The sequence below is a fragment of the Carcharodon carcharias genome, chromosome 2, assembly GCF_017639515.1.
Source record: "Carcharodon carcharias isolate sCarCar2 chromosome 2, sCarCar2.pri, whole genome shotgun sequence".
NCBI classification, from domain to species: domain Eukaryota; kingdom Metazoa; phylum Chordata; class Chondrichthyes; order Lamniformes; family Lamnidae; genus Carcharodon; species Carcharodon carcharias.
The window spans coordinates 18,700,246-18,726,283 of NC_054468.1; the positions used below are offsets into that span (position 1 = coordinate 18,700,246).

Consider the following 26,038-nt stretch of genomic DNA (forward strand, 5'->3'; position numbering starts at 1 on the left):
TCCATCTCAAGTTGCCTCATCTTGAAAAGGAGAGCGATGCAGATCAGCCAGGGCTCCTACTCCAGGTTACCACTCAAAGAGTGTACACACACACACACACACACAACACACACACACACAACACACACACACACAACACACACACACACACAACACACACACACACAACACACACACACAACTCCATCATGCTCAGCCTCTTGTCCCTACAACACTCTCCATCCATGCAACATCATGGTCAGCTAGATGAGGCACCAGCAGGCTGCCAGAACCTTTGGTTTCTCATTTGTAACACATTTAATGGCAGGATAGGAAGAACAGTTGGGCAGCACCTTTCAAATTTGATTGTCACAGCCAGAACCACAGTGAGCTTGCAGTGTTCAATCACCTCTTTATATTTTAATTCACAGTTGAGCATTCCAGTTTCAAAAAAGTAAGCTACTACCACAAGTATAATTTACATTGACTGCACCAACACACTTCAAAGTTCTAGAGCAGTTAGGCAATAAAGTACCGGATCACAATAAACAGCAATGGAAACCAATATAGCACAGATAATCATTAAATTTAAAGTATTTCTATTTCAGGATTACACTGCAATTTAACCCTTTAATATGTAACAAAAAGCCCTTTCTCCCACCTCGTGTGTGTATAAAATATAATATGCATCATCTAGTCATTGTATTGTATATTACTGTATGTCTGTCTGCCTGACCTCTCTGAGTTACCAAAATAATGGTGGGCTTTGAGGTGCTGTAAAGCAAGCATCCTATAGGAACATAGTGCTTAGGAGCAGGAGTAAGCCATTCGGCTCTTCGAGCCTGCTACGCCACTCAATAAGATCATGGCTGATTGGTTGTGGTCTCAACTCCACTTTCCTGCCAGTCCCCCATAACCCTGGACTCCCTTGTCTATCAAAAATCTATCAACTCTGCCTTGAAAGTTTTCAATAATCCAGCCCCCATTACTTTCTGGGGGAAAGAATTCCGCAGGCTAACGACCCTCTGAGAAAAAAAAATCCCCTCATCTCCGACTTAAAAGGGGTACCGCTTATTCTTGAAATGTGTCCCCTAGTTCCAGTCTCCCTGACAAGAGAAAACATCCTCCCATTATCCACCCTGTCAAGTCCCCTCAGAATCTTACATGTTTCAATAAGATCACCTCTCACGTATCTAACCGCCAATAGTACAGGCCCAATGAGTGAACCTTCTGTGAACTATGTCTAATGCCAATATACCTTTTTTCAAATAAGGAGACCAAAACTGCATACAGTACTCCAAATGTGGTCTCACCAATATCTTCTACAGCTGCAGTAAAACTTGCCTACTTTATACTCCATTCCCCTTGCAATAAATGCCGACATTCCATTTGCCATCCTAACAGCTGCTGTACCTGAATACTAACTTTTGAGATTCATGTACCAGGACACCCAGATCCCTCTGCAGCTCAGGGTTCTGCAATCTGTCTCCATTTAAATAATATATGGCTTTTCTATTCCTCCTGGCAAAGTGGTTCAAATTTTCCCACGTTATGCCCTGTCTGCCAAATTTCTGCCCGCTCCTTTAACCTATCTACATCCCTTTGTAGACTCTTTCCATCCTCTTGACAACTTAATTGCTTTCCTGCTCTCGTGGGCAAATTTAGCTCCCATACATTCAGTCCCTTTACCCAAATCACTGATATAGATTGTAAATAGTTGAGACCCCAGCACGGATCCCTATGGCACTCTACTAGTTACATCTTGCCAACCTAAAGAGACCCATTTATCCCTACACTCTGTTTCCCATTAGCTGGCCAACCCTTTATCCATGGTAATATGGTACCCACTATACCCTGAGCTTTTGTATTGATGTATCACCTTATCAAATGCCTTATAGTCAGGGGAGGCATCTCAGCTTGTGCAATAATGTGTAAGAGTTAGAAAAAGCGTTTCCACTGCACCGACCAGCACTTTTGCATTGTGACAAGTAAGCATTTCCCAAGCCAAAAGAATATAAATAACCCGGTCAGATTTTATGTTTCCTGGAAGTAGGAGAAATGACAGTCGGAGCAGATCACGGTACTGTCTTCGTGCTTTGCACCCAGGTATGAGTGTTCTAATAATGATGGGGGTTTAGGTCCAGGAATGACAAAAGAGCTGACAATAACGGTGCAGCAGAGCTGAACACGGCTGATGCTACTGCAGGGACCACCATGACATTGAAAAGTACGCAAACACAAAAAGGATAATGAAATGAGATGGAGGGACACTTTAGAGAGCAGGGAAAGGGGACAGATGGGAGAGGATGAGGGGGAATGGCACATCGAGAGGCCATCAGCCTGAGTTGGGGGGCGGGCAGATCGAGGGGGCGGAAGGGGGGGGGGGAGGGGTGGGGGGATCAAGGGGAGGGGGGGTGAAGGGGAGTGGGGGGGATCAAGGGGAGGGGCTGAGGGGGAGTGGGGAGATCAAGGGGACAGGGGGGTGAGGATCAAGGGGTGAGGGAGGAGTGGGAGGATCGAAGGGGCGGGAGGGCGGGCGGGGGGGGGAAATCGAGGGGGCAGGAGGGAGGGCGGGGGGGAATCGAGGGGACGGGAGGGAGGGCAGGGGTGTGGTGAGGGAGGGTGGGGGGGAAATCGAGGGGGCAGGAGGGAGGGCGGGGGTGTGGTGAGGGAGGGTGGGGGGGGAATCGAGGGGGCAGGAGGGAGGGCAGGGGTGTGGTGAGGGAGGGTGGGGGGGAAATCAAGGGGGCAGGAGGGAGGGCGGGGGTGTGGTGAGGGAGGGTGGGGGGCAAAACGAGGGGGCAGGAGGGAGGGCGGGGGTGTGGTGAGGGAGGGAGGGGGGGAAATCGAGGGGGCAGGAGGGAGGGCGGGGGTGTGGTGAGGGAGGGTGGGGGGGGAAATCAAGGGGGCAGGAGGGAGGGCGGGGGTGTGGTGAGGGAGGGTGGGGTGGATCGTGGGGGCAGGAGGGAGGGAGGGTGGGGGGGGCGGGGGGATTGAGGGGCTGGGAGGGAAGTCGGGGATGGGGGGGATCGAGGGGGCGGGGGTCGACGGGGCAGGAGGTGGGATCGAGGGGGTGTCACGCTCACAGAGGTTAAGGACAGGAGGAAGGGAGAAGAACGGCGGGAGGGAGGGGTGGAATGAGGAGGTCAAGTGGGAGGGTGAGCATGTTATGCTGTGTGGCTGTAGGGTGATGAGGTGTGTGTGTGCACGTGTGTGTGAGATTAGGGTGAGGGTGTCTGTGGCCAGGGTGAGGAGATTATGGGGTTTGTTAGTCAGGGTGAGGCGTCATCATGGTGTGTGAGAGGAGATCATGGGGTGAGTGGGGTAAGGGTGCAAGGGAGAGAGGGACAGACGGACCCAGGAGGGAGGGAGGGAAATAGACGGATGGATGGAATGACCCAGGGGGGAGTGGGGAAGGGAGGGGAGGAGAGGGAAGGATGGAAGGGAGGCGGGGACAGGGAGGGAGACAAGGGGTGGGAAGGAGGGAGACCCAGGGTGGGTGCGAGGGGGATCTGGGGTGGGAGGGATGGATAGAGGGAGGGGGTTTGTCCCAAGGGATAGAGGGAGGTGGTCAAGAGGGTAGAAGAGGAGCAAAGGAAGGGTTGTTCAGGAGGAAGTGTGGTGGGGGGGCGGTCAAGTGGGAGAGTGAGGGTGTTATGCTTCGCGTCTGTGACTGATGAGGTTTTGGTGGGGGTGGGGGTGTGTGTGTGTGTGTGTGGGGTTAGGGTGAGGGCCTCAGGGTATCTGTGGTCAGGGTGAGGGCATTATGGAGTGTGTGGGGTCAGGGTGAGGGTGTGATGGGGGGCTGCGTCTGTTCAGAATGAGGGGGATATGGACTGTGTGCCTGGTCAGTGTGAGGGGGATATGGGGTGTGGGTGTGGTCCAGGTGAGGGGGTTATGGAGTGTGTGTGTGGTCCAGGTGAGGGGGTAATGAAGTGTGTGTGTGGTCCGGGTGAGAGGGTAATGGAGTGTGTGTGTGGTCCGGGTGAGAGGGTAATGAAGTGTGTGTGTGGTCCGGGTGAGAGGGTAATGGAGTGTGTGTGTGTGTGGTCCGGGTGAGGGGATAATGGAGTGTGTGTGTGGTGCGGGTGAGGGGCTAATGGAGTGTGTAGGATCAGAGTGAGGGGGTAATGGGGTTTGTGGTGTCATGGTGAGGAGGTTATGAAGAGTGTGGGGTTATGGTGAGGAGGTTATGAAGAGTGTGGGGTTATGGTGAGGAGGTTATGAAGAGTGTGGGGCCATGGTGAGGAGGTTATGAAGAGTGTGGGGCCATGGTGAGGAGGTTATGAAGAGTGTGGGGCCATGGTGAGGAGGTTATGAAGAGTGTGGGGTCATGATGAGGAGGTTATGAAGAGTGTGGGGTCATGATGAGGAGGTTATGAAGAGTGTGGGGTCATGGTGAGGAGGTTATGAAGAGTGTGGGGTCATGGTGAGGAGGTTATGAAGAGTGTGGGGTCATGGTGAGGAGGTTATGAAGAGTGTGGGGTCATGGTGAGGAGGTTATGAAGAGTGTGGGGTCATGGTGAGGAGGTTATGAAGAGTGTGGGGTCATGGTGAGGAGGTTATGAAGAATGTGGGGTCATGGTGAGGTGGTTATGAAGTGTGTGGGGTCATGGTGAGGAGGTTATGAAGAGTGTGGGGTCAAGGTGAGAAGATTATGAAGAGTGTGGGGTCATGGTGAAGAGGTTATGAAGAGTGTGGGGTCAAGGTGAGAAGATTATGAAGAGTGTGGGGTCATGGTGAGGAGGTTATGAAGAGTGTGGGGGTCATGGTGAGGAGGTTATGAAGAGTGTGAGGTCATGGTGAGGAGGTTATGAAGAGTGTGGGGTCATGGTGAGGAGGTTATGAAGAGTGTGGGGTCATGGTGAGGAGGTTATGAAGAGTGTGGGGTCATGGTGAGGAGGTTATGAAGAGTGTGGGGTCATGGTGAGGAGGTTATGAAGAGTGTGGGGTCATGGTGAGGAGGTTATGAAGAGTGTGAGGTCATGTGAGGAGGTTATGAAGAGTGTGCGGTCATGTTGAGGAGGTTATGGAATGTGTGTGGTCCAGGTGAGGGGGTAATGGAGTGTGTGTGTGTGTGGCCTGGGGGAGGGGCTAATGGACTGGGTGTGTGTGGTCAGTGTTTGGGGGCTATGGGGTATGTGTATTCAGGGTGAGGGAGTTATGGTAGGGTGTGTGGTCAGAGTGAAGGGGTTATGGGGTTTGTGATGAGGGCGAGGGGGTTAAGTGTGTGTGGGGCCAGGGTGATGGGGTTATAGTGTGTGTTTCTGTGTGTGTGTGTGTGTGTGTGTGTGTGTGTGGTCAGGACGATGGGGTTATAGTGTGTGTGTGTGTGTGTGTGTGTGTGTGTGTGGTCAGGATGATGGGGTTATAGTGTGTGTGTGTGTGTGTGTGTGTGTGTTTGTGGTCAGGATGATGGGGTTATAGTGTGTATGTGTGTGGTCAGGATGATGGGGTTATAGTGTGTGTGTGTGTGGTCAGGATGATGGGGTTATAGTGTGTGTGTATGTGGTCAGGATGATGGGGTTATCGTGTGTGTGTATGTGGTCAGGATGATGGGGTTATAGTGTGTGTGTGTGTGGTCAGGATGATGGGGTTGTAGTGTGTATGTATGTGGTCAGGATGATGGGGTTATCGTTTGTGTGTATGTGGTCAGGATGATGGGGTTATAGTGTGTGTGTGTGGTCAGGATGACGGGGTTATAGTGTGTATGTGGTCAGGATGATGGGGTTATAGTGTGTGTGGGGTCAGGGTGATGGGGTTATAACGTGTGTGTGTGGTCAGGATGATGGGGTTATAGCGTGTTTGTGTGGTCAGGATGATGGGGTTATAGTGTGTGTGGTCAGGATGATGGGGTTACAGTGTGTGTGTGTGTGTGTGTGTGTGGTCAGGATGATGGGGTTATAGTGTGTGTGTGTGTGTGTGTGTGTGTGTGTGTGTGGTCAGGATGATGGGGGTTATAGTGTGTGTGTATGTGGTCAGGATGATGGGGTTATAGTGTGTGTGTATGTGGTCAGGATGATGGAGTTATCGTGTGTGTGTATGTGGTCAGGATGATGGGGTTATAGTGTGTGTGTAGGGTCAGGGTGATGTGGTTATAGTGTGTGTGTGTGTGGGGTCAGGGTGATGGGGTTATAGCCTGTGTGTGTGGTCAGGATGATGGGGTTATAGTGTGTGTGTGCGGTCAGGATGATGGGGTTATAGTGTGTGTGTGGGGTCAGGAAGATGGGGTTATAGTGTGTGTGTGGGGTCAGGGTGATGGGGTTATAGTGTGTGTGTGTGGTCAGGATGATGGGGTTATAGTGTCTGTGGGGTCAGGATGATGGGGTTATAGCGTGTGTGTGTGGTCAGGATGATGGTGTTATAGTGTGTGTGTGTGTGTGTGTGTGTGGTCAGGATGATGGGGTTATGAAGTGTGTGTGTGTGTGTGTGGTCAGGATGATGGGGTTATGAAGTGTGTGTGTGTGTGTGTGTGGTCAGGATGATGGGGTTATAGTGTGTGTGTATGTGGTCAGGATGATGGGGTTATAGTGTGTGTGTAGGGTCAGGGTGATGTGGTTATAGTGTGTGTGGGGTCAGGGTGATGGGGTTATAGCGTGTGTGTGTGTGGGGTCAGGGTGATGGGGTTATAGCCTGTGTGTGTGGTCAGGATGATGGGGTTATAGTGTGTGAGTGTGGTCAGGATGATGGGGTTATAGTGTATGTGTGGGGTCAGGGTGATGGGTTTATAGTGTGTCTGTGGGGTCAGGATGATGGGGTTATAGTGTGTGTGTGTGTGGTCAGGATGATGGGGTTATAGTGTGTGTGTGTGTGGTCAGGATGATGGGGTTATGAAGTGTGTGTGTGTGTGTGTGGGGTCAGGATGATGGGGTTATAGTGTGTGTGTGTGGTCAGGATGATGGGGTTATAGTGTGTGTGTGGGGTCAGGGTGATGGGGTTATAGTGTGTGTGTGTGGTCAGGATGATGGGGTTATAGTGTCTGTGGGGTCAAGATGATGGGGTTATAGTGTGTGTGTGTGGTCAGGATGATGGTGTTATAGTGTGTGTGTGTGTGGTCAGGATGATGGGGTTATAGTGTGTGCGTGTGTGTGTGGTCAGGATGATGGGGTTATGAAGTGTGTGTGTGTGTGTGTGTGGTCAGGATGATGGGGTTATGAAGTGTGTGTGTGTGTGTGTGTGTGTGTGTGTGGTCAGGATGATGGGGTTATAGTGTGTGTGTATGTGGTCAGGATGATGGGGTTATCGTGTGTGTGTATGTGGTCAGGATGATGGGGTTATAGTGTGTGTGTGTAGGGTCAGGGTGATGTGGTTATAGTGTGTGTGGGGTCAGGGTGATGGGGTTATAGCGTGTGTGTGTGTGGGGTCAGGGTGATGGGGTTATAGCCTGTGTGTGTGGTCAGGATGATGGGGTTATAGTGTGTGTGTGTGGTCAGGATGATGGGGTTATAGTGTGTGTGTGTGTGTGTGTGTGTGTGGTCAGGATGATGGGGTTATAGTGTGTGTGTGTGTGTGTGTGTGTGTGTGTGTGTGTGTGTGTGTTTGTGGTCAGGATGATGGGGTTATAGTGTGTATGTGTGTGGTCAGGATGATGGGGTTATAGTGTGTGTGTGTGTGGTCAGGATGATGGGGTTATAGTGTGTGTGTATGTGGTCAGGATGATGGGGTTATCGTGTGTGTGTATGTGGTCAGGATGATGGGGTTATAGTGTGTGTGTGTGTGGTCAGGATGATGGGGTTATAGTGTGTATGTATGTGGTCAGGATGATGGGGTTATCGTTTGTGTGTATGTGGTCAGGATGATGGGGTTATAGTGTGTGTGTGTGGTCAGGATGATGGGGTTATAGTGTGTATGTGGTCAGGATGATGGGGTTATAGTGTGTGTGGGGTCAGGGTGATGGGGTTATAACGTGTGTGTGTGGTCAGGATGATGGGGTTATAGCGTGTTTGTGTGGTCAGGATGATGGGGTTATAGTGTGTGTGGTCAGGATGATGGGGTTACAGTGTGTGTGTGTGTGTGTGTGTGTGTGTGTGTGTGTGTGTGGTCAGGATGATGGGGTTATAGTGTGTGTGTGTGTGTGTGTGTGTGTGTGTGTGGTCAGGATGATGGGGGTTATAGTGTGTGTGTATGTGGTCAGGATGATGGTGTTATAGTGTGTGTGTATGTGGTCAGGATGATGGAGTTATCGTGTGTGTGTATGTGGTCAGGATGATGGGGTTATAGTGTGTGTGTAGGGTCAGGGTGATGTGGTTATAGTGTGTGTGGGGTCAGGGTGATGGGGTTATAGTGTGTGTGTGTGTGGGGTCAGGGTGATGGGGTTATAGCCTGTGTGTGTGGTCAGGATGATGGGGTTATAGTGTGTGTGTGCGGTCAGGATGATGGGGTTATAGTGTGTGTGTGGGGTCAGGAAGATGGGGTTATAGTGTGCGTGTGGGGTCAGGGTGATGGGGTTATAGTGTGTGTGTGTGGTCAGGATGATGGGGTTATAGTGTCTGTGGAGTCAGGATGATGGGGTTATAGCGTGTGTGTGTGGTCAGGATGATGGTGTTATAGTGTGTGTGTGTGTGTGGTCAGGATGATGGGGTTATGAAGTGTGTGTGTGTGTGTGTGGTCAGGATGATGGGGTTATGAAGTGTGTGTGTGTGTGTGTGGTCAGGATGATGGGGTTATAGTGTGTGTGTATGTGGTCAGGATGATGGGGTTATAGTGTGTGTGTAGGGTCAGGGTGATGTGGTTATAGTGTGTGTGGGGTCAGGGTGATGGGGTTATAGCGTGTGTGTGTGTGGGGTCAGGGTGATGGGGTTATAGCCTGTGTGTGTGGTCAGGATGATGGGGTTATAGTGTGTGAGTGTGGTCAGGATGATGGGGTTATAGTGTATGTGTGGGGTCAGGGTGATGGGTTTATAGTGTGTCTGTGGGGTCAGGATGATGGGGTTATAGTGTGTGTGTGTGTGGTCAGGATGATGGGGTTATAGTGTGTGTGTGTGTGGTCAGGATGATGGGGTTATGAAGTGTGTGTGTGTGTGTATGTGTGGGGTCAGGATGATGGGGTTATAGTGTGTGTGTGTGGTCAGGATGATGGGGTTATAGTGTATGTGTGGGGTCAGGGTGATGGGGTTATAGTGTGTGTGTGTGGTCAGGATGATGGGGTTATAGTGTCTGTGGGGTCAAGATGATGGGGTTATAGTGTGTGTGTGTGGTCAGGATGATGGTGTTATAGTGTGTGTGTGTGGTCAGGATGATGGGGTTATAGTGTGTGCGTGTGTGTGTGGTCAGGATGATGGGGTTATGAAGTGTGTGTGTGTGTGTGTGTGGTCAGGATGATGGGGTTATGAAGTGTGTGTGTGTGTGTGTGTGTGTGGTCAGGATGATGGGGTTATAGTGTGTGTGTATGTGGTCAGGATGATGGGGTTATCGTGTGTGTGTATGTGGTCAGGATGATGGGGTTATAGTGTGTGTGTGTAGGGTCAGGGTGATGTGGTTATAGTGTGTGTGGGGTCAGGGTGATGGGGTTATAGCGTGTGTGTGTGTGTGGGGTCAGGGTGATGGGGTTATAGCCTGTGTGTGTGGTCAGGATGATGGGGTTATAGTGTGTGTGTGTGGTCAGGATGATGGGGTTATAGTGTGTGTGTGGGGTCAGAGTGATGGGTTTATAGTGTGTGTGTGGGGTCAGGATGATGGGGTTATAGTGTCTGTGGTGTCAGGATGATGGGGTTATAGTGTGTGTGTGTGTGGTCAGGATGATGGGGTTATAGTGTGTGTGTGTGTGGTCAGGATGATGGGGTTATAGTGTGTGTGTGTGTGTGGTCAGGATGATGGGGTTATAGTGTGTGTGTATGTGGTCAGGATGATGGGGTTATAGTGTGTGTAGGGTCAGGGTGATGTGGTTATAGTGTGTGTGGGGTCAGGGTGATGGGGTTATAGCGTGTGTGTGTGTGTGTGTGTGGGGTCAGGGTGATGGGGTTATAGTGTTTTTGTGGGGTCAGGGTGATGGGGTTATGAAGTGTGTGAAATCAGAGCGAGAGGGTAATGGGGTGTGTGGTCAGGGTGAAAAGGTTATGGAGTGTGTGTGGACAGGGTGAGGGGGTCATGGGGAGTGTGTGGTGTCAGGGTTTGGGGGCTACGGGGAATGTGGGTGGTGAAGGTAAGGGGATTATGGGTTGTGTGTGCTGTCATGGTGAGGGGTCTATGAGTGTGGTGAGGGCAAGGGGTTATGGGGTTTGTGGTCAGGGGGTGTGTGTGTGTGTGTGTGTGTGTGTGTGTGTGTGTGTGTGTGTGTGTGTGTGTGTGTGTGCGCGTGCTCAAGGTGAGGGGTGCGTGAGGTCAAGGTGACGAGGTTACCGACTGCTTGTGATAAGGAGTTATGGGGTGTGTGGACAGGGTGCGGGGGCCATGTGGTATCTGTGGGGCCAGGGTGAAGGGGTCATGGGGAGTGTGTGGGGTCATGAGGTCTGCGCGACCAGGGTGAGGGGGTTATGGGGTGTGTGCCTGGTCAGTGTGAGGGGGATATGGACTGTGTGCCTGGTCAGTGTGAGGGGGTTATGGGGTTGTGTGTGGTCCAGGTGAGGGGGTAATGGAGTGTGTGTGTGGTCCAGGTGAGGGGGTAATGGAGTGTATGTGTGGTCCAGGTGAGGGGGTAATGGAGTGTGTGTGTGGTCCAGGTGAGGGGGTAATGGAGTGTGTGTGTGGTCCAGGTGAGGGGGTAATGGAGTGTGTGTGTGGTCCAGGTGAGGGGGTAATGGAGTGTGTGTGTGGTCCAGGTGAGGGGGTAATGGAGTGTGTGTGTGGTCCGGGTGAGGGGGTAATGGAGTGTGTGTGTGTGTGTGGTCCGGGTGAGGTTTGTGGTGTCATGGTGAGGAGGTTATGAAGAGTGTGGGGTCAAGGTGAAAAGATTATGAAGAGTGTGGGGTCATGGTGAGGAGGTTATGAAGAGTGTGGGGTCATGGTGAGGAGGTTATGAAGAGTGTGGGGTCATGGTGAGGAGGTTATGAAGAGTGTGGGGTCATGGTGAGGAGGTTATGAAGAGTGTGAGGTCATGGTGTGGAGGTTATGAAGAGTGTGGGGTCATGGTGAGGAGGTTATGAAGAGTGTGGGGTCATCTTGAGGGGTAATGAAGAGTGCGCGGTCATGTTGAGGAGGCTATGGAGTGTTTTTGGTTAGGGTGAGGCTGTTATGAAGAATGTGGGATCATGGTGAGGAGGTTATGAAGACTGTGGGGTCATGGTGAAGAGGATATGGTCATCGGGTCTGCAGGGTCAAGGCGAGTGCGTCATAGGGTGAGAGTGGGTCGGGGTTTGGGGGTAATGGGGTGTGTGTGGTCAGGGTGAAAGGGTTACAGAGTGTTTGTGATCAGGGTGATGGAGTTATGGGGTGAGTGGACAATGTGAGGGGTCCATGGGGTGTGTGGGGTCAGGGTGAGAGGGTTATGTGTGTGGTTAGGGTGAGGCTGTTATGGGGTGTGTATGGGGTAAAAGTGAAGGGGTGACCAGGTGTGTGTGCGCTCAGGGTGAGAGCGTTATGGGGTGAGTGTGTGTGGTCAGGGTGAGTTAGTTATGGGTTGCGTGTGTGGTCAGGGTGAGGGGCTTATGGGGTGTGTGTGTGTGGTCAGGGTGAGGGCATTATGGGGTGTGTGGGGTCAGGGTGAGGGGGTGATGGGGGGCTGCATCTGTTCAGAGTGAGGGGATTATGGGTTGCGAGTGTCATCAGGATGAGGGGGTTATGGGTTGTGTGTTTCATCAGGGTGAGGGGTTGATCAGATGTGTGTGTGTGGTCAGGGTGAGGGCATTATGGAGTGTGTAGGGTCAGGGTGAGGGGGCCCTGGGGAGTGTGGAGGCAGAGTGGGGGCGCTTGGGGTGAGTAGTCAGGGTGAGGGGGTTATGGAGTGTCTAGGGTCAGGGTGAGGAGGGTATGAAGTGTGTGGGGTCAGGGTGAGGGGGTTATGGAGTGTGTGTGGACAGGGTGAGTGTGTCATGGGGTGTGTGTGTGGTCAGTGTTTGGGGGCTATGGGGTATGTGTATTTAGGGTGAGGGGCTTATGGTGAGGGTATGTGGTCATGTGGTCAGAGTGAAGGGTTTATGGGGTTTGTGATCAGGGTGAGGGGGTTATCCTGTGTGTGGGGCCAGGGTGATGAGGTTATTGTGTGTGTGTGTGTGTGTGTGTGTGTGTGTGTGTGTGTGGTCAAAATGATGGGGTTATAGTGTGTGTGTGTGGTCAGAATTATAGGGTTATAGTGTGGGTGTGTGGTCAGGATGATGGGGTTATAGTGTGTGTGTATGGGGTCAGGGTGATGGGGTTATAGTGTGTGTGTATGGGGTCAGGGTGATGGGGTTATAGTGTGTGTGTGTGTGTGTGTGGTCAAAATGATGGGGTTATAGTGTGTGTGTGTGGTCAGAATGATGGGGTTATAGTGTGGGTGTGTGGTCAGGATGATGGGGTTATAGTGTGTGTGTATGGGGTCAGGGTGATGGGGTTATAGTGCGTGCGGGGTCAGGGTGATGGGGTTATAGTGCGTGTGGGGTCAGGGTGATGGGGTTATAGTGCGTGTGGGGTCAGGGTGATGGGGTTATAGTGCGTGTGGGGTCAGGGTGATGGGGTTATAGTGCGTGTGGGGTCAGGGTGATGGGGTCATGGGCAGTGTGTGGGGTCAGGGTTTGGGGGCTACGGGGAGTGTGGGTGGTGAAGGTAAGGGGATTATGGGGTGTGTGCGCTGTCATGGTGAGGGGGCTATAGGTGTGGTGAGGGCAAGGGTTTATGGAGTTTGTGGTCAGGGTGTGGGGGGTACGGTGTGTGTGTGTGTGTGTGTGTGTGTGTGTGTGTGTGTGTGTGTGTGTGTGTGTGTGTGTGTGTGTGTGTGTGTGTGTGTGTGTGCGCGCGCGTGCGTGGGTGCGTGCTCCAGGTGAGGGGTGTGAGAGGTCAAGGTGATGAAGTTACCGACTGCTTGTGATCAGGAGTTATGGGGTGTGTGGACAGGATGAGGAGGCCATGTGGTGTCTGCGGGGTCAGGGTGAAGGGGTCATGGGGAGTGTGCCTGGTCAGTGTGAGGGGGATATGGAGTGTGTGCCTGGTCAGTGGAAGGGGGTTATGGGGTGTGTGTGTGGTCCAGGTGAGAGGGTTATGGGGTGTGTGTGTGAGATCAGGGTGAGAGGGTTATGGGGTGTGTGTGTGAGATCAGGGTGAGAGGGTTATGGGGTGTGTGTGTGGTCCAGGTGAGAGGGTTATGGGGTGTGTATGTGAGATCAGGGTGAGGGGGTTATGGGATGTGTGTGTGAGATCAGGGTGAGACGGTTATGGGGTGTGTATGTGAGATCAGTGTGAGGGGGTTATGGGATGTGTGTGTGAGATCAGGGTGAGAGGGTTATGGGGTGTGTGTGTGATCCAGGTGAGAGGGTTATGGGGTGTGTATGTGAGATCAGGGTGAGGGGGTTATGGGATGTGTGTGTGAGATCAGGGTGAGACGGTTATGGGGTGTGTATGTGAGATCAGTGTGAGGGGGTTATGGGATGTGTGTGTGAGATCAGGGTGAGAGGGTTATGGGGTGTGTGTGTGAGATCAGGGTGAGAGGGTTATGGGGTGTGTGTGTGAGATCAGGGTGAGAGGGTTATTGGGTGTGTGTATGAGATCAGGGTGAGGGGGTTATGGGGTGTGTGTGTGAGATCAGGGTGAGGGGTTATGGGGTGTGTGTGTGAGATCAGGGTGAGGGGGTTATGGGGTGTGTGTGTGAGATCAGGGTGAGACGGTTATGGGGTGTGTGTGTGAGATCAGGGTGAGAGGGTTATGGGGTGTGTGTGTGAGATCAGGGTGAGAGGGTTATGGGGTGTGTGTGTGGTCCAGGTGAGAGGGTTATGGGGTGTGTATGTGAGATCAGGGTGAGGGGGTTATGGGATGTGTGTGTGAGATCAGGGTGAGACGGTTATGGGGTGTGTATGTGAGATCAGTGTGAGGGGGTTATGGGATGTGTGTGTGAGATCAGGGTGAGAGGGTTATGGGGTGTGTGTGTGAGATCAGGGTGAGAGGGTTATGGGGTGTGTGTGTGAGATCAGGGTGAGAGGGTTATGGGGTGTGTGTATGAGATCAGGGTGAGGGGGTTATGGGGTGTGTGTGTGAGATCAGGGTGAGGGGGTTATGGGGTGTGTGTGTGAGATCAGGGTGAGGGGTTATGGGGTGTGTGTGTGAGATCAGGGTGAGGGGGTTATGGGGTGTGTGTGTGAGATCAGGGTGAGACGGTTATGGGGTGTGTGTGTGAGATCAGGGTGAGGGGGTTATGGCGTGCGTGTGTGAGATCAGAGTGAGGGGATTATGGGGTGTGTGTGTGAGATCCGGGTGAGAGGGTTAAGGGGTGTGTGTGTGAGATCGGGGTGAGGGGGTTATGGGGTGTGTGTGTGAGATCAGGGTGAGGGGGTTATGGTGTGTGTGTGTGAGATCAGGGTGACGGGGTTATGGCGTGTGTGTGTGAGATCAGGGTGAGAGGGTTATGGGGTGTGTGTGTGAGATCAGGGTGAGAGGGTTATGGGGTGTGTGTGTGAGATCAGGGTGAGGGGGTTATGGCGTGTGTGTGTGAGATCAGGGTGAGAGGGTTATGGGGTGTGTGTGTGAGATCAGGGTGAGAGGGTTATGGGGTGTGTGTGTGAGATCGGGGTGAGGGGGTTATGGGGTGTGTGTGTGAGATCAGGGTGAGGGGGTTATGGGATGTGTGTGTGAGATCAGGGTGAGGGGGTTATGGGGTGTGTGTGTGAGATCAGGGTGAGGGGTTTATGGGGTGTGTGTGAGAGATCAGGGTGAGGGGGTTATGGGGTGTGTGTGTGAGATCAGGGTTTGGGGTTATGGGGTGTGTGTGTGAGATCAGGGTGAGGGGGTTATGGGGTGTGTGTGTGAGATCAGGGTGAGGGGGTTATGGGGTGTGTGTGTGAGATCAGGGTGAGCGGGTTATGGGGTGTATGTGTGAGATCAGGGTGAGGGGGTTATGGGGTGTGTGTGTGAGATCAGGGTGAGACGGTTATGGGGTGTGTGTGTGAGATCAGGGTGAGGGGGTTATGGGGTGTGTGTGAGAGATCAGGGTGAGTGGGTTATGGGGTTTTGTGTGAGATCAGGGTGAGAGGGTTATGGGGTATGTGTGTGAGATCAGGGTGAGAGGGTTATGGGGTGTGTGTGTGAGATCAGGGTGAGGGGGTTATGGCGTGTGTGTGTGAGATCGGGGTGAGGGGGTTATGGGGTGTGTGTGAGAGATTAGGGTGAGAGGGTTATGGGGTGTGTGTGTGAGATCAGGGTGAGGGGGTTATGGGGTATGTGTGTGAGATCGGGGTGAGGGAGTTATGGGGTGTGTGTGAGAGATCAGGGTGAGAGGGTTATGGGGTGTGTGTGTGAGATCAGGGTGAGGGGGTTATGGGGTAAGTGTGTGAGATCAGGGTGAGGGGGTTATGGGGCGTGTGTGTGAGAGATTGTGGTAAGGTGGTTATGGGCTGTGTGAGGGTGGTGAGAGTGTGGTCAAGGTGAAGGGATTACGGGGTACGAGTGTGGTCAGGGTGGGGGATTACCGGGTGTGTGTGATCAGGGTGGGGGATTACTGGGTGTGTGTGTGATCAGGGTGAGGGGTTTAGGGGTGTGTGTGTGTGCGCTCAGGGTGAGTGGGGTCAAGGTGAGGAGGTTATGGGATGTCAGTATGTTGAGGGTTGGGGGTGTGTGTTTGAAGTTGAGGTGGTGAGTGTGTGGGGTCAGGGTGAGGGGGTGATAGGGGTGTGTGTGGTCAGGGTGAAGGGATTATGGAGGGTGTGTGTGGTCAGGATGAGTGGCTGATGGGGGTGGTGAGAGGTCAGGGTGAGGGGGTGTGTGGTCAGGGTGATGGGGGGTGTGTGTGGTCAGGGTGATGGGGGGTGTGTGTGGTCAGGGTGAGGGGTTTATGGGGGGGTGAGAGGTCAGGGTGATGGGTGGGGTGTGAGGTGAGGGGGTGATGGGGAGTGTGTGGGGTCAGGGTGATGGGGTGTGTGTGTGGTCAAGGTGAGGGGGTGATGGGGTGTGTGTGGTCAGGATGATGGGGTGATGGAGGGTGTGTGTGGTCAGGGTGAGTGGGGTGTGTGAGGTACGGTGTGGGGGCGATGGGGGGGGGGATGTGTGGTCAGGATGATGGGGTGATAGAGGGTGTGTGGTCAGGGTGAGGGGGTGATGGGGGGTGTGTGGTCAGGATGATGGGGTGATAGAGGGTGTGTGTGGTCAGGGTGAGGGGGTGATGGGGGGTGTGTGGTCAGGATGATGGGGTGATAGAGGGTGTGTGTGGTCAGGGTGAGGGGGTGATGGGGGGTGTGTGGTCAGGATGATGGGGGGTGTGTGGTCAGGATGATGGGGGGTGTGTGTGATCAGCTGAGGGTGTGATGGGGGTATGTGTGAGGTCAGGGTGAGGGGGTGATGCGGGGGTGTGTGAGGTCAGGGTGAGGGGGTGATGGGGGGGGTGTGTGAGGTCAGGGTGAGGGGGTGATGTGGGTGTGTGTGGTCAGGGTGAGGGGGTGTGAAGTCAGGGTGAGGGGGTGATGTGGGTGTGTGTGGTCAGGGTGAGGGGGCGATGGTGAGATGTGTGTGGTCAGGGTGAGGGGGTGTTGGGGGGGTGTGTGGGGTCAGGGTGAGGGGGTGATGTGGGTGTGTGTGGTCAGGGTGAGGGGGTGATGAGTGGGTGTGGGGTCAGGGTGAGGGGGTGATGTGGGTGTGTGTGGTCAGGGTGAGGGGGTGTTGGGGGGGTGTGTGGGGTCAGGGTGATGGGGTGTGAAGTCAGGGTGAGGGGGTGATGTGGGTGTGTGTGGTCAGGGTGAGAGGGTGTTGGGGGGGTGTGTGGTCAGGGTGAGGGGGTGTTGGGGGGGTGTGTGGGGTCAGGGTGAGGGGGTGTGAAGTCAGGGTGAGGAGGTGATGGGGGGCTGTGTGTGGTCAGGGTGAGGGGGTGATGTGGGTGTGTGAGGTCAGGGTGAGGGGGTGATGGGGGGATGTGTGTGGTCAGGGTGAGGGGGTGATGGGGGGATGTGTGTGGTCAGGGTGAGGGGGTGATGGGGGGATGTGTGTGGTCAGGGTGAGGGGGTGATGGTGAGGTGTGTGTGGTCACGGTGAGGGGGTGTTGGGGGGGGTGTGTGGGGTCAGGGTGAGGGGGTGATGGGGGGATGTGTGTGATCAGGGTGAGGGGGTGATGGGGGGATGTGTGTGGTCAGGGTGAGGGGGTGATGGGGGGATGTGTGTGGTCAGGGTGAGGGGGTGATGGAGGCATGTGTGTGGTCAGGGTGAGGGTGTGTTGGGGGGGGTGTGTGGGGTCAGGGTGAGGGGGTGTTGGGGGGGGTGTGTGGGGTCAGGGTGAGAGGGTGATTGGGGGGATGTGTGTGGTCAGGGTGAGGGGGTGATGGTGAGGTGTGTGTGGTCAGGGTGAGGGGGTGTTGGGGGGGGTGTGTGGGGTCAGGGTGAGGGGGTGATGGGGGGATGTGTGTGGTCAGGGTGAGGGGGTGATGGGGGGATGTGTGTGGTCAGGGTGAGGGGGTGATGGGGTGATGTGTGTGGTCAGGGTGAGGGGGTGATGGTGAGGTGTGTGTGGTCAGGGTGAGGGGGTGTTGGGGGGGTGTGTGGTCAGGGTGAGGGGGTGATGGTGAGGTGTGTGTGGTCAGGGTGAGGGGGTGATGTAGGTGTGTGAGGTCAGGGTGAGGGGGTGTTGGGGGGGGTGTGTGGGGTCAGGGTGAGGGGGTGTTGGGGGGGTGTGTGGTCAGGGTGAGGGGGTGATGGTGAGGTGTGTGTGGTCAGGGTGAGGGGGTGATGTAGGTGTGTGAGGTCAGGGTGAGGGGGTGATGGGGGGATATGTGTGGTCAGGGTGAGGGGGTGTTGGGGGGGGTGTGTGGGGTCAGGGTGAGGGGGTGTTGGGGGGGTGTGTGGGGTCAGAGTGAGGGGGTGATGGGGGGATGTGTGTGATCAGGGTGAGGGGGTGATGTGGGTGTGTGAGGTCAGGGTGAGGGGGTGATGGGGGGATGTGTGTGGTCAGGGTGAGGGGGTGTTGGGGGGGGTGTGTGGGGTCAGGGTGAGGGGGTGTTGGGGTGGGTGTGTGGGGTCAGAGTGAGGGGGTGATGGGGGGATGTGTGTGATCAGGGTGAGGGGGTGATGGGGGGATGTGTGTGGTCAGGGTGAGGGGGTGTTGGGGTCTGGGATCAGGGTGATGATGAGATAGGGGGTGTGGACAGAGTGATGGTGATGGGGGGTGTGTGAGGTCAGGATGATGAAAGGGTGAGGTCAAGGTGAGGGTGGGGGGTGTGGTCAGGGTGATGGGGTGGGGTCAGGGTGAGGAGGGTGGGGGGTGAGGTCAGGGTGAGAGGGGGTGGGGTCAGTGATGGTGGTTGAGGTCAGGGTGAGGGGGTGATGAGGGGTGTGATTTCAGGGTGGGGGGTTGGGGTCAGGGTGATGGGGGGGTGAGGTGAGGGTGGGGGGATGGGGCCAGGGTGATGGGGGTTGGGAGGTCAGGTTGAGGAGGGGTGGGGTCAGGGTCATGGTGGGGTGAGGTGAGGGTTAGGGGGGCTCAGGGGGGGTGTGTGCACCATGGGGAGGGGTTGATGGGGGGGCTCAGGGGGAGTGTGGTCAGGATGATGGGTGATGGAGGGTGTGTGTGGTCAGAGTGAGGCGGTGATGGGTGGGTGTGAGGTCAGGGTGATGGGGGGTGTGTGTGGTCAGGCTGAGGCGGTGATGGGTGGGTGTGAGGTCAGGGTGATGGGGGGAGGTGGTCAGAGTGAGGGGGTGATGGGGGGGTGTGTGTGGTCAGAGTGAGGGGGTGATGGGGGTGTGTGAGGTCAGGGTGAGGGGGTGATGGGGGTGTGTGAGGTCAGGGTGAGGGGGTGATGGGGGTGTGTGAGGTCAGGGTGAGGGGGTGATGGGGGTGTGTGAGGTCAGGGTGAGGGGGTGATGGGGGTGTGTGAGGTCAGGGTGAGGGGGTGATGGGGGTGTGTGAGGTCAGGGTGAGGGGGTGATGGGGGTGTGTGAGGTCAGGGTGAGGGGGTGATGGGGGTGTGTGGGGTCAGGGTGAGGGGGTGATGGGGGTGTGTGAGGTCAGGGTGAGGGGTGATGGGGGTGTGTGAGGTCAGGGTGCGGGGGTGATGGGGGTGTGTGAGGTCAGGGTGAGGGGGTGATGGGGGGATGTATGTGATCAGGGTGAGGGGGTGATGGGGGTGTGTGAGGTCAGGGTGAGGGGGTGATGGGGGTGTGTGAGGTCAGGGTGAGGGGGTGATGGGGGTGTGTGAGGTCAGGGTGAGGTGGTGATGGGGGGATGGGATCAGGGTGACCTTGAGATGGCAGGGTGTGGACAGAGTGATGGTGATGGGGGGGTGTGTGAGGTCAGGATGTGGGTGGGGGGCTGTGGTCAGGGTGATGGGGTGGGGTCAGGGTGAGGAGGGTGGGGGGTGAGGTCAGGGTGTGAGGTCAGGGTGAGAGTGGGTGGGGTCAGTGATGGTGGTTGAGGTCAGGGTGAGGGGGTGATGAGGGGTGTGAGGTCAGGGTGACAGGGGGTGTAGGTGTGAGGTCAGGGTGACGGGGGTGTGGTCAGAGTGAGGGGGTGATGGGGGTGTGTGAGGTCAGGGTGAGGGGGTGATGAGGGGTGTGAGGTCAGGGTGACAGGGGGTGTAGGTGTGAGGTCAGGGTGACGGGGGTGTGGTCAGAGTGAGGGGGTGATGGGGGTGTGTGAGGTCAGGGTGAGGGGGTGATGGGGGGATGGGATCAGGGTGACCTTGAGATGGGGGGTGTGGACAGAGTGATGGTGATGGGGGGGGTGTGTGAGGTCAGGATGTGGGTGGGGGGGTGTGGTCAGGGTGATGGGGTGTGGTCAGGGTGATGGGGTGGGGTCAGGGTGAGGAGGGTTGGGGGGGGTGAGGTCAGGGTGAGAGGGGTTGGGGTCAGTGATGGTGGTTGAGGTCAGGGTGAGGGGGTGATGACGGGGTGTGAGGTCAGGGTGAGGGGGTGATGGGGGTGGTGGTCAGGGTGAGGGGGTGATGGGGGGGGGGATGTGTGGGGTCGGGGTGAGGGGGGTGGGGGGTGAGGTCAGGGTGTGAGGTCAGGGTGAGAGTGGGTGGTCTCAGGGGGGTTTGGGTGTCGTCAGGGTGATGGGGGTGTGAGGTCAGGGTGATGGGGGGGTGAGGTCAGGGTGATGGGGGGGTGAGGTCAGGGTGATGGGGGGGTTCTCAGGGGGCGTGTGTGATCAGGGCGAGGGGGTGATGGGGTGTTGTGAGGTCAGGGTGATGGGGTGTGGTCAGCGTGATGGAGGTTGTGAGGTCAGGGTGATAGGGGTGCTTGGGGGGGCGGGGGGGGCTGGGGTCAGGTGAGGCGGTGATGGGAGGCGAGGTCAGGGTGATGGTGGGACTTAGGTGGGTGGAGGATGAGGTCAGGGTGAGTGGGATGGGGTCATGGTGTGGGTTGTGATGAGGTGTGCGCGGTCAGGGTGATGGGGGGGTCAGGGTGAGGGTGTGATAGGGGGTGGGGTCAGGGTGAGGGGATGTTGGGGGTGGAGTCAAGGTGATGGGGTGATGGGGGTGGGGTCAGTGTGATTGGGGGGCTCTGGGGGGGTGGGGGCTGTCAGGGTGAGGGGAGTGGGGCCAGGGTGAGGGGGTGATGGGGGTCTCAGGGGGGTTGGGGTGTGGTCAAGGTGATGGGGGGTGTGGTGTCAGAGTGAGGGGGTGATGGAGTGATGGGGGGTGTGAGGTCAGGGTGATGGGGGTGTGAGGTCTGGGTGATGGGGGGTTCTCAGGGGGTGTGTGAGGTCAGGGTGATGGGGGGGGTTCTCTGGGGGGGTGTGGTGTCAGAGTGAGGGGGTGATGGAGTGATGGGGGGTGTGAGGTCAGGGTGATGGGGGTGTGAGGTCTGGGTGATGGGGGGTTCTCAGGGGGTGTGTGAGGTCAGGGTGATGGGGGGGTTCTCTGGGGGGGTGTGGTGTCAGAGTGAGGGGGTGATGGAGTGATGGGGGGTGTGAGGTCAGGGTGATGGGGGGTTCTCAGGGGGTGTGTGAGGTCAGGGTGATGGGGGGGTTCTCTGGGGGGGTGTGGTGTCAGAGTGAGGGGGTGATGGAGTGATGGGGGGTGTGTGGTCAGGGTGATGGGTGTTGTGAGGTCAGGGTGATGGGGGTGCTTGGGGGGGGTGGGGTCAGGGTGAGGGGGTGATGGGGGGTGGGGTCAGGGTGAGGGGGTGATGGGGGTGGGGTCAGGGTGATGGTGAGGCTCAGGGGGTTGGGGGATAAGGTCAGGGTGAGGGGGTGATGAGGGGTGCACGGTCAGGGTGATGGGGGGGGTGTCAGGGTGGTGTGGCGTCAGGGTGATGGGGGTCAGAGTGATGGTGGCGGGGTCAGGGTGAAGGGGGGTGTCGGGGGGGCTGTGGGGTCAGGGTGATGGGGGGGGTGAGGGGGTTCTGGGGGATGCGGTCAGGGTGAGAGGGGGCGGGGTCAGGGTGATGGGGGTGGGGTCAGGGTGATGGGGGTGGGGTCAGGGTGAAAGGGGGCGGGGTCAGGGTGAAAGGGGGCGGGGTCAGGGTGATGGGGGTTGAGGGTGAGTGGGTGGGGTCAGGGTGATGGGGGTCAGGGTGAGGGGTGATGGGGGTGGGATCAGGGTGAGGGTGGTCAGGGTGAGGGGGGGTCAAGGTGAGGGGGTGAGGGGGGGTCAGGGTGAGGGGGGGGTCAGGGTGAGGGGGTGAGGGGGGGGTCAGGGTGAGGGGGTGAGGGGGGGGTCAGGGTGAGGGGGGGTCAAGGTGAGGGGGTGAGGGGGGGTCAGGGTGAGGGGGTGTTGGGGGTGATGGGGAGGGTGGGGGGGGCTCAGTGGGGTGGGTGGGGGGGGGGTGCGCCATGGGCAGGGCCCTCCCCCTCCCCCTCCCCCTCCCCCTCCCCCTGGTTACCTCTTTCTGTTTGGGGTCCTGCGGGTAAACATCCGGAGGGCCGAGCCGGGGCCGTTTAAGCGGCCGCTGTTCATAACTGAGGAATCCGAACGCCGCCATCCTACATTTCAACAAGAAAAAGCGGAGTTTGGAGCCGGCTTCCCACAATCCTTTAGGTGTCTGTCTCTCCGCTTTTTACAGAAAGAATGAGACCTGATTAAAAAATACAGAATCATCACAGCACAGACAGCAGTGCACTGAAAACCCCAAACTTTACAATGCAAGGACATGCCCCAAAAAAATCACACAGCTCCCTCACTAACTTACTGCTGTACAGGTGCACTCATTCCATTTAAATAGACATAGAGAGGTATCGCATATTCCCAAATTTCAGACTTTATATGGGAATTATTGCGTATTAACTGGCTACAGTTTATCTGGATCTCTCTCTCTCTCTCTCTCTTTCTGGAAATAAATAAATTGACTGTCCACTACTATTCTACAATGCTGCGCTCTTAGCTATGTAGATCCACTGGGTGACCAAAGTATCTCTTCGGCGTTATTGTATCGCCAGTGAAGACATTTTTGTTTCCCCTTTTTTTTTTTAATTTGATAAATTGTCTCAGTGCATAATAATAATTTTTAAAAAGAAAACTATTTGTTGCAAGGACAGTTACAGAGATGGCAACACTCAGCCGTAACACTGAACTGCAACTCTCGCAAATTGTGTTTTGCCTCTTTCCGATGAGATGACATTTTTATTTGTAATTTTTTTTTCTTTTTTTTTGCATTTTGCAACATTCCTGTCGCGGCATGAAACATGTTGCGCGATTTTTTTTTTTGTTTCTTTTCTTTCTTTTATATATATATATATATATATATTACCATCGGTTTCCATTCAACTTGTGCCCGGGGAAAGCAGCAGCAGCAGCAGCAATATATATAAAATAATCCTGCTCCTTACCCCCCCACTGTCCAGATTGCTCAGTCCCTGTCCTTACCTTTCCAGAGGCTTATTGCTGTTTCATGTGCAAGAAGCTGATCACAGCTGAACATGTTCCAGCTCAGTAACAGTCCATTTAGCTCTGCCGCCACATCCAACCCCACTTTCCCAGTAATTATACAGATAATGTGTTTCTAGGATCCCTTCCTGTTCCTCCTCCTCCTCCTCCTCAATTATTAGATATATATATTTTTTTTTGCCGGGCTGCAGCGCGCTTACTGTCCTCTGTATTGACGCAGCCCCAGTGCCGGCACCAAACAGCTTGTTCGGCAAGCCCCCATTTAAAGGGGAAGGGAAAGCATCGGGTCGGCCGATAAATATTTCCGATCCTCTCCCGAAGTCGGCGGCTGAGGAGTTGCTGAGGGGCTTGTCAAGGGGGGTAGAGGGGGGGAGGGAGGTCGGTTCTGCAAAAGGGAAATGCTGGCGTGTCCTGTCCAAGCATACTTAGAATGCAAATTCCAGTTGTGCTTGCGGTCTGGTAAGCACTTAATGCCTCTAAGGTCGTGAAGGATTTGTGGGTTCAACTCCCACTGCAAACCCACAAATCCTTTATCTCAAAGATGAAGGCTGACACCTCCAGTGCATTACTCGGCGGGGAGGGGGTGATGCGTGGTCGGGAGGTGTCAGCTTTCGGATGAGATGTTAAACTGGGCTCCTGTCTGCCCCTCTCAGGTGGATGTAAAAGATTCCATGCCAATACTTTGAAGAAAGACCAAGACATTTTCTTCAGGCACCCTGGCCTATAATAATCCCTGAACCCCCAACATCACGAGGAACAAAAACAGATCATCTAGTCATGGTCACATTGCTGTTTGTGGGAGCTTGCTGTGCACAAATTGGCTGCCACATACCCTACATTGCAACAGTACTTCATTAGCTGTACAAGTGCTCTAGAATGCCCCTAAGGTGAATGGCAGCGTACAAATGTGAATCTTTGTTTCTGGCCAAGGCACGTTGCAGCTCCTCCTGGAGGTGCTAGTTCTGCTCAGGGCTGGTGGCCATGGTTCAAATGACAGGAATATGTTCACCCAGGCTGCAGCTGCATTTCTGCACAAGGGCCACTCAGAAAAGAAATGCAACTCTCACAGGACTGCCTCAACTTTGATACTGCACTCATGAGCAGAGCTGTCTACCAGCTGCAGGCAACAGTGAGGCAGGTGTGCTTTAGGCACACAGAACACAGGAATGGAGGAGCAGGAGTGGGCCTCTCTGCCCATCGAGTTTTTTTCATCATGGCTGATGTGTATTTTAACTCCATCTGCCCAGCTTGATTCCAGGGCCCTTGATACCTTTACTTAATAAAATTATATCAATCTCAGTTTTGAATTTTTTTAACTGAACCCCCTCCCCACCCCAGCCTCCAGCCTCAACAGTTTTTTAGAGGAGAGTTCCTGATTTCCACCACTCTGTGTGAAGATTGTGACTTGAAATTAACGCTGAAGAGACTAGCTGTAATTTTAAGGTTATGCCTCCTTGTACTGGACTTTCCCAACCAGATGAAATGATTTCTCCCTACCCACCTCTGTTAAACAGTGTAAACCCCTCACTTAGATCCATGATCAATGCAAGATGAGATGTATCTTGGGGCAAATTTTATAAATAAGCACTTCATGATTCATGTTATCAGAGCCCTTTTTGGAAATTCAGATGCAGAGACTCGCACAATCTTCTTCAATTAACTTTATTGATGTTGCGTGTACTGTGCACTGCCACCAAAATCCAACTAAGTGTCCTCATTGCACAAAGCTCTGTTTGCAAAATCCCCATGTGTTTATGTTCAATGTTATCAAAGGCATTTACACATTCAGGAAGAGTGACATAGCTTTGCAAAGACATTAAAATAAATCATAAGTGATGATTCTTTTGGAAAACTTCTATCAAAATTTAAACTGAAATTAGTTCATTGCCCATTTTTATCAGTTGCACCTGCCAAGTCTGATTTTATTTGCAAAAATAAAAGATTTGCATTTATATAATACCTTTCACAACCACCAGACCTCTCAAAGTGCTTCACAGCCAATGAAATGCTTTTTGAAGTGTGATCACTGCTGTAGGGAATGGGGCAACCAATTCGCACACAGCAAGCTCCCATAAACAGCAACAGGATAGTGATCAGATAATCTGTTTTATTAATGTTGATTGAGGGATAAATATTGTCCAGGACACTGGGAATTACTCCAAGCTCTTCCTCGAAACAGTGCTGTGTGGTCTAATTATAGCAGGCAGATAGGCCCTTGGTTTTATATTTCATCCAAAAGACAAAACCTCCAACAGTGCAGCACTGCCTTGGTATTGCATTGGATTGTCATTCTTGTTTTATTTATTATTTCATGGAATGTAGGCATCACTGACTAGACCAGCATTTATTGCCCATCTCTAATTGCCCCCAAGAAGATGGTGATGACCAGCCTTCATGAATCGCGGCACTCCATTTTATGTTCAAATCAAATTTTTTGCTCCTATAGTGAATCTTTGGAATTCTCTACCACAGCTCTGGATGCTCAATCATTGGGTATATTTAAGACCGAGGTAAATCGATTTTTGGATACTAAAGGAATTAAGGGATATGGGGATGGTGCAGGAAGATGGAATTGAGATAGAAGATCACCCATGATTTGTTGAATGGCTGAGCAGACTCAAGATGATCTACTCCAGCTCTTATTCCCTATGTCCTGGTGTTCGATAGAGTAACACCCAGAGACCTTAAAAATAAGCTTCCCTTCTTTTGTTTGCCTTGCACAATAGCTTCTGTGATCACAGTCCTCTACTGATATGTGACCAGAGTGCCTCTATTAATGCAAAATTATGCAATATGCTTTATGTGCAAAGAGAGGTGCAAATAACATGATTGAAGATATAAAGTGTATGATTCCATAAACCACCACATGAACAAAATATACCATGACTGAATTGTCAATATTTACCTTGTTTGAATTAAATATTTGTAGTGTTAATCAGTTTGTCAATGATTTGGCTTTATTATGATAGTTCAAGCCATTTCACAGTGCTGGTTACAATTGCTTAACTGTCTTGTTTTATTTGTAATTGATTACAAATGCATTGCTCAATGTTTAACTTTGAAGGTTTTAATAACTTCAATTGGGAGAATAAGAATGAGAAAAGGCCATGTAGTATGTATGATTGAAAATATTTTCTAAACATCTGTTCAAGATGGAATGCATCTTGATACTTCCCCAATGCGCAACTCAGTTCACT

General features: G+C 53.8%; 1 protein-coding gene across 1 annotated transcript in view; it reads right to left on the reverse strand.

Annotated features, from left to right (window-relative positions):
• Nucleotides 1-21,939, reverse strand: part of LOC121270800 (mediator of RNA polymerase II transcription subunit 12-like protein) — a 604,195-nt gene extending 582,256 nt beyond the window's left edge. Inside the window, exon 1 of the mRNA XM_041176240.1 lies at nucleotides 21,841-21,939. Within this exon, the coding sequence (XP_041032174.1) occupies nucleotides 21,841-21,939 (99 nt within the window). The remainder of the gene's footprint in view (nucleotides 1-21,840) is intronic.
• Between the last annotated feature and the right edge of the window lie 4,099 nt (nucleotides 21,940-26,038).